The sequence below is a fragment of the Pollachius pollachius genome (assembly GCF_949987615.1).
Source record: "Pollachius pollachius genome assembly, chromosome: 13".
NCBI lineage: Eukaryota > Metazoa > Chordata > Actinopteri > Gadiformes > Gadidae > Pollachius > Pollachius pollachius.
The window spans coordinates 20,301,487-20,309,592 of record NC_136946.1 but is presented as its reverse complement, the minus strand read 5'-3'; the positions used below and the strand labels follow the sequence as shown (position 1 = coordinate 20,309,592).

The window sequence follows — 8,106 nt, the reverse complement described above, 5'->3', positions numbered from 1 at the left end:
AGAAGGGGGGAGATGGAGAGAGGGAGAGGAGGGAGACAGGGTGAGGGAGATGAAGAGTGGGAGACAGAGAGGAGGAGAACGACAGACGGAGAAAGGTTGGACTTCACGGGCACAATGTTGTTAATGCTTGGCTAGTGTTGCACAACATGAAGTGTTATGTTGGTCGGGAAAACTTAGAAAACTTCAAAATGTAATTTCTCTATTTTTTTTCTTACTGATAATTCCCTTCCCAAGACACAACAATCTTACACTTTAAATTCCTGGCAAAAAATACATCCAGAGGGACAGTCCCCATTTCATTGACTTGTCAGCTAATTTGTTCAGAAAAGGCCATTTCTAAAACACACAGCAATTACAAGTTAATATTTGATACGTCAATTTCTGGCCGGTTCAGGTTCTGAGAAGGACACAGAGGCAAACACACTGGAAGGTTCAGCCTCTTCCTCTGATAGTGCAGTATTTAATAGGCAATTACCCCTGGGGACATCTCTCTGTTACAGGGGACCAACCGCAGAGAAATATTTCCAAGCAATCCCCTGCTGTGATGCTATTGAGTGGCTGACCGTTGAACTCGTGAGCAGAATCATTAGTGCCGGGTCACATTAGAGCCTGACTTTAGGCTCTCAGGGAGACCGGAATGTTCTAGACCAGAGGTAATTATAGTGGTGGATGGCGTCCAAAAGCAAACACCATCAGACGATGGGTGGGAAAGGCAGAGCTGTTTGTTCTGTGTTCTGAGACAGACCAATGGAGGACAGAGGAAGTCGGTCTGTCTGTCCATCTGTCGTGCTCCCCAAGCCCGTTACTCGGCATCATCATTACTGCACCCTCCTCTTTCATCCTCAGATCTGCACTTTAGCCAAAACTTTAAGAATTTTAAATTTGATCTCTCATATCTATTTTTTCCCCTCTTTTGAATCCAACCCCTTGATTTAGTTATCCCGGTTTCCTTTGCCTTTAACGAAAGGACATCTCAGGGGTTACCTGTGGACCAATCACGTGGAAGGTCTCCTCAGCGTGGACACATGTGATCTCCAGGGGCTCTGTACCGGACACGTGACCCAGCAGGCGACACGTCTGTAGGAAGAGGAGAGAGAGTGAAAAGAGGGATGTTACCGTGTCAACCTCTCCATCCACTGTTCGCTTTCATACAAGACAACATAATGTAGGACACCTTAATAGGATGAAACTTTGCATCAGAATTCATGAGAACTTAATCATTAACATATACATCCTTGTTGGGTTTATGTCTCTTTTTGTTGGCCAATTGGGTTTGAGATTTTGATCTGATGACAATGGTTTCTATGTTCTAGAGACATCCCTATGTCAACAACATATCCGATATTCACAACCACCACAACTTTCTTATTCAATCTTACAATCTTTCTTACTTTATATTTACATTAATTTATAGTAATTTAGTGGTTCTTTCTTTACTCAAAGCAACTTTCAAGGGATGCCAAGTTTCATCATGCACTTTGTAAACAATATCTCACCTCAGCAATCCCTTTTATTTTGAAAAGACATAACAATAATGCTAATCAACCCTTACGCAACCAACCAACCAATGGGCTACCATCAAACCACTAATAGACTACCACCAAACAACCAACAAACCAACCAATAGGTTACCACCAAACAACCAACCAATAGGCTACCACAAAAAAACAGCCAACCAATAGGCTAACACCAAACAGCCATCCAACCAATAGGCTATCACCAAACAACCAACCAACCAATAGGCTAACACAAACAACCAACCAACCAACCAATAGGCTACCACAAACAACCAACCAACCAATAGGCTACCACCAAACAACCAACCAATAGGCTACCACAAACAACCAACCAACCAATAGGCTACCACCTAAAAACCAACCAACCAATAGGCTACCACAAACAACAAACCAGCCAACCAATAGGCTACCACAAACAGCCATCCAACCAATAGGCTATCACCAAACAACCAACCAACAGGCTACCACCAAACAACCATACCAACGAACAACCAACCAACCAATAGGCTACCACCAAACAACCAACCAACCAATAGCCATCACCAACAAACCAACCAACCAACCAATAGGCTACCACCGACCAACCAACCAATAGGCTACCACCAATCAACCCACCAACTAACCAATAGGCTACCACCAAACGACCAACCGATGGGCTACCACCAAACAACCAAGTAACCAATAGGCTACCATCAAACAACTAACCAATGGGCTACCACCGAACAACCTTCCACCGATAGGCTATCACCAAACAACCCTCCAACCAATAGGCTATCACCAAACAACCAACCAACCAATAGGCTATCACCAAACAACCCTCCAACCAATAGGCTATCACCAAACAACCAACCAACCAATAGGCTATCACCAAACAACCAACCAAAAGGCTACCACCAAACAACAAACCAACCAAACACAAGATGAGTACCACGAACTTGACCATGCCCATCCCATCTTAACCCCACTCACCTCCACCAGCTGCTCCTTCTGCTCGGTGAGGGTGCGTGTGAACTCCCCCACCGCCTCCAGGTTGCCCTCCCCTCCGGACACCTTGAGGGCTCGCAGGGGCAGCTGCTCCCCGTGCAGCCTCAGGAGGTCCGCCGCGCGGCTCACCGCCACCTTGTGGAGCTTCAGGATGGGGGAGGGAGGGGAAAGGAGAGGATTCGATGGGAGAGGAGGGGAGACAGAGGGGAGAGGTGTGGAGCATAGATGAAGGTTGAATTAGAGTAGTAAAGATGAGAGTTAGGGAGAAATAACAACATAAGATGGGTGAGGTGAGGCGAGCGGAGGGGAGGAGGGCAGGGAAAGACGGGGACAAGTGCAGAGGGAGAGACACAGACAAAAAGAGACCAAACTGATGGGCGAGCGGGTATTAATATCAAACAGCTTGCTTCAAACCCCCGAAGAAACAAATCTGAAAAAGTGCAGCGAAAACAGCGCCACCTCGACGGACAGGAGAGACAACCCAGACGGAGCAGGTGGAACTACAAAGCAGAGGAATGCCCTTCTTCCAGAGACGTGTGGCTGCTGCGGACGAGAGAAGCCTGGTAGCCAGAGGGCCAGCCGCGCTGCACCCTGGGCGTGCGGGGCGGCCCGGTGAGGCAGCCGGGGGGCGGCCGGCCCTGATTGGCAGGCAGCCGGTTGCTCACCTCACGGCGGAGGTCGCAGACGCTCTGGCAGGTCTTTATGATGCACACCTCCACCTCCTCAGTCACCTCCTGGGCCTGGGCAGCCTGCTGCTCAGGGGAGGGGGAGACACGGAGGAGGTGTTGAATAATGGATGGAATGGAGCAATATAGAGGATATCATGCTGGGATGTGGAAGGACGGCTTTATGAAATGATATAAACAAAAGGATATATGGCATGGATACAGTAGCAAAATGTGAAACAATTGCATCTAATAATCATATATAGATGTTTCAGGATTATAATATATAAATGTTAAAAGAATAACAAAATAATAAAATATAAGCAATAATTAAACATAGAAAGGTAAGAATCCAGTGTCCCCCTCCGGTGTTTCTTCCTTTATTTATTCTGTATATAGATATAGTAGATACCATCCGGCTAGTTCAGAGTGGACCGAGTCACTGCAATGAGTCATGCACCGCATACTAACTTTTTTTGCAAGGAGACATACAATACAATTCAGCGTTGAATGAAGTTATCATTGGGGAAGGCTGAGATGACCCTGAACATCAGACTGTGTACGTTAGTATCAGAGAACTGAATAAGTCCTGTAATACTCTGCTGAACGGGCCTTTGTCAGGAACCTAAGTGAGTGTGCTCAGGAATACTGTGTGTGTGTGTGTGTGTGTGTGTGTGTGTGTGTGTGTGTGTGTGTGTGTGTGTGTGTGTGTGTGCTGGGGAGAGACCGTATGTGTGTGGGTATAAAGCTGGATTTACATGTCATACGTCACGCCTAAGTCCACGTTTTCCCACACGCCCCGAGAACGCCTGTGATTGGTCAAATGCACCATGTGTCTGTCTCCCATCAACCCACAAATCCCAGGGACTACATTGTAGCCCTTTAAAAGGGCTTTGTTTGACAGTACTCCGACACTTTAGTTTGAAGTATATCAGGGGCCTGTACTTTACTGTGTGCATCAGTTACTTTGTGTGTGTCGTCTTTCGTAGTTCATCCCTGCAGAAACCCCCAAAACGTTCCCGTTTCGATAGACGTTCCACTGAAGAAAACTCATTCGTGTGACTGAATGAAGCTTTCATAAGGGGATTTTTAAGTGTTGGCCCGTCTACAAAGTGTTGATGCACACACTTTTCTACTGTTTACTACTGCCGGCTGTCTCCATCAACAGGATCGGTCGAAACAAATATAAAGCAATATCAGCCAGATTTTAAGCTCTTCTGCCATCAGACTGTATGAACTTAGAAAGAGACGTGTGAGACTACAGAAGTGCCAATTTTCAAAAACAACTTGAGCATCTTGAGCATCCCTAAGGCTTTAACACAGTCCTGGAGCACACCCAGCCGGTCAGCCCTGGAGCACGACCTGCCAGGCAGCCCAGCTGACCAACCATCCAGCCAACCAGCCATCCAGTCAGCGGTTCGGTACGTACCGCTTCCCCCCAGGCCTGCACCAGCTGCTGGGCGTGCTGCCGGGCCACCTGGCACAGGCCCAGGATGGCCTGCCGCTGCTCGTGGCTGGTGTAGGCCGAGTCGGTGAAGTCCTCCGTCCGCTCCACCAGCGCCTCCAGCTGACCCACCAGGCTCTGGGGGGGCGAGGAGTACAGACCAACGCCCTCCCGCAGAGACTCCACCAGGGACTGGAGGAGGGAGGGAGGGAGGTGGAGAAGGGAAGGGTTTAGGAAGGGGGTTGGATGATGGTAGGGGCAGTGAAATGATGAAAAGAGGGAGGGAAGAAGAAGGGAGGGAGGTAGGTAGAGAAGGAAACAGGGAGATAGGGAAAGAGGGAGAGAAGAAAGGAATGATTGAGGGAAGAAAAGGGGGAGGGAGGGAGGGGGAGAAGAAAAGAAGGAGAAAGGGAGGGAGTGAGAGAAGGTAGGAATGAGGGAGGGAAGAAAAAAGGGAGGGAGGGAGAGAAGGAAGGAAAGAGGTCGGGAGGGAGCGAAGGAAATAGGAAGCAAGAAATGGAAGGAAAGAGGGAGGGAGGGAGGGAGGGAGGGAAAGAGGAAGGGAGGGAGGAAAAGAGGGAGCAAGCAATGGAAGGAAAGAGGGATGGAGGGAGGGAAGGAAATAAGAAAAGGGAGAGAAGAAATTACTGATTTTAGTATACTCTACCCCACCCTTGGGAAAAATAAAAGCACTGCCTAGAATGTGTCGAGACCCTCATCTTATATTAACCGCTTCAGTGACCCCTCGGATGACCCCGTTGAGGCCATCCGACGTCAGGATAATAAATACTGCATTCATCAAATGCATTTCTGCTGTATCGTGTTTTGTGTGTGCAACTGAAGGGACTGTTCGATGGCAAGCAGAACCTCTGCCTACTAATGGGCCTAGAAATGACAAGCACACACAGAGAGGATAAGAAACGGCTTTCAGGAATTTAATCATTTACATTTAAAATGAAACAGTGCAGATAAAGAGCCCGAAAGAGGCACGCTTGCTCTGTTCCCTTCTCTAAATTAGGTTTTCTTCCTCCTTTTAATTCCTACTTGAAACCTACTAAACTCCAACTAAGTGTTTTGTTTGCTAAAACTTTGGGAGCCAAAGTGGTGATTAATTGCCTGATGGAAGGTTTGCTGAATCCAACAGGAAGACTGCAGACTGGTTCAAGTGTTTACAATCAGTGTTAAGTTGGTAGGTAGTTTTGGTCCTTAAATGGGCTGTAGGTAAAGGCAAAGAGGTCGATTTTTTGAAGACTCTGGCCCGCGAATAAATCAGTTGAACCAATAACAACCGGGTATCTGTCTCACAGCCACCATGGTTACAGTGCATGTAGTAGGATGTGGCGGGGGCACTCTATCTGTTATATGTGTTTATCATCCATAGTGGTAAACTACAACCATAGACCTAAAGTTATCACTATCTGTTATATGTATTGTATTGTACAATTGTTTCTTGTTTCAAAATCTCACTTCCGCTTGCCCCCCTCCTCTCGCTTTACAACTCCAGAATCGTACCTACAGCCACTTTAATTACATTGGCTGCAGAACCTTAAAATCCTAATTTAAATCCCAAACGACGCACATATCTCCAAAACACACAATTATGTTCAGTCAAATGTTGATGTTAAACGGTATTCCGTTTGGGAGAACATTTCCAATTATTTTGGCGAGAGTTACACACAGTCGTGGGCCAAATGACGACAAGAGGCAGGTGGTTGCCTTCCTTGGCCCCTCCCTACCTTGAAGTCCTTGATGCCGTTGTAGAGGCTGGCTGGCAGCACCCGGGTCTCCCCGGAGCTGCGTGCCTCCGTCACAATCTCAATGACCTGCTCCAGGGCACAGCGCATCCGCTGGAACACGGCGTCTTTGTTGATCCGCGCAGACTCGCAATCTGGGTGCCGCAGGCAGGTCTGTCGCAGGGAGTCAGGATCAGGAGGAAAGAAAACGTTTCGTTGCAATGGCATGTGCTCTCCTCCCTCACCCCCCATCGACTCACACTCTCTCTCGCTCCTTCTCTGACCATCCTTATCATGACCATCATTCCTTCTGTCTTCATTTACTTTCCATTATTCCTTCTCTCCATCATTCTCTCTCCTTCATTCTCTCTGCATAATTCTCTCTCTCCATCATTCTCTTCCTCCTTCATTCTCTTTCTACATTCTCTCTATCTCTCACCCCCACCACCCCATCTCTGTCTTTGTCTCTGTCGCTATCTCTCTCCCTCACGGTGTCCATGTTCATTATTACTCTGTGGTAAGGTGCTGTTGATTTAACTTGACATGGACCGGAGGGTTTGATACCAGGAATGAGGGCTGAGGGCTGAGGGCTTAATTATTTATGGCGGGAGATCATTTATGAAATCAGACCATCTGAGACAGCCCACTGTGGGAAACTAGAAGAATTCTGTGGGCCATGACCTTGTGATGTTTGGTATTAATATTCAAGCGAATAGCCCTGCTAGGAACATATTTGTAGAAAAGGAAATGTAATTTGTATTTTTAAGATAAATTAGCAGATTTATATCATTAACAAAAAATAACAACAGGAAAGAGTAATTAGGGAGAAAAACATAGAGGATAGTTTGCTCTTCCTTTGTTTACACATAACTGTCCTTCGATTTCAAGTTTTGTAAAAACAGACAAACAGATATCAATCAATGCAATGCAATTATGATCTTTCACTTAACTTGACATTGTCGATATTGCTAAGCACATATCCCAACAATGTATACAAAGGCAAGTGTGGATGAATTTTCCATTCCTCAGGGAGAGTTGCTCTGGCATTGTTTGGTTTACCTTGGAGGCTGTGAGGAGCATCATTGTACACTTCTCCAGCACCGCCCTGGCGGCCGCCATCCTGGCTTTTTTGTTCTCATCCTTCAGGTCCTACAGGACAACAAGCCGCACACAGAGTCAGATGTTTATACCCACACACATGCACACACGCAGATGGAAAAAAGCATGTTTAATCAAGTAACAAGAAAAGTCTTTAACTTTTTTTTTTTTTTTTTACTTTGAAAAGTTGGTCTCAGGAGCATTGGAGCGCCATCAAGAAGAAGCAAGTCTCCTTGCTTCTGAGGATGCAAAGACACCACACACATTCCACATCCACTATTGAAATAGATACACAGATGTTCACACACACATGCACACAAACGCACGCACACGTACACACAAATACACACATACACACGCAAACACATGCACATCTCCGCTTACTGCAGACAAAATCACTGCACAAATCTGAGGTCACAGATGATCCAATTAGCAGAGGGAGGGAGGGAGGGAGGGAGGATGGGAGGGGAGGGGGGAGACAACAAAAAGCATCTCAACGAAGGGAGATAGTCTGTATCTGCTGTGTATCTGCTGCTGAATATATACCACCAGCACTGCCATCGTGTACACTGGACCAAAATAGCCATCTTGGATGAGGCAGTTATGAGATATGGAGAGAGATAGAGGTAGAGAGAGAGAGAGAGAGAGAGAGAGAGAGAGAGAGA

The 8,106-nt window shown here is 46.7% G+C and overlaps 1 protein-coding gene across 2 annotated transcripts in view; it reads right to left on the bottom strand.

The window, feature by feature from the left end:
• The window catches only part of ctnnal1 (catenin (cadherin-associated protein), alpha-like 1), a 56,653-nt gene that overhangs the window by 7,436 nt on the left and 41,111 nt on the right, over nucleotides 1-8,106 (bottom strand). Inside the window, exons 5-10 of one of the 2 annotated variants that reach the window (XM_079749838.1) lie at nucleotides 7,403-7,492; nucleotides 6,347-6,517; nucleotides 4,596-4,802; nucleotides 3,167-3,253; nucleotides 2,487-2,645; nucleotides 985-1,077 (exon numbers count right to left, since the gene is read on the bottom strand). In XM_079749838.1, the coding sequence (XP_079605964.1) occupies nucleotides 985-1,077; nucleotides 2,487-2,645; nucleotides 3,167-3,253; nucleotides 4,596-4,802; nucleotides 6,347-6,517; nucleotides 7,403-7,492 (807 nt within the window). The remainder of the gene's footprint in view (nucleotides 1-984; nucleotides 1,078-2,486; nucleotides 2,646-3,166; nucleotides 3,254-4,595; nucleotides 4,803-6,346; nucleotides 6,518-7,402; nucleotides 7,493-8,106) is intronic. The other variant, XM_079749839.1, reaches the window with a different exon arrangement.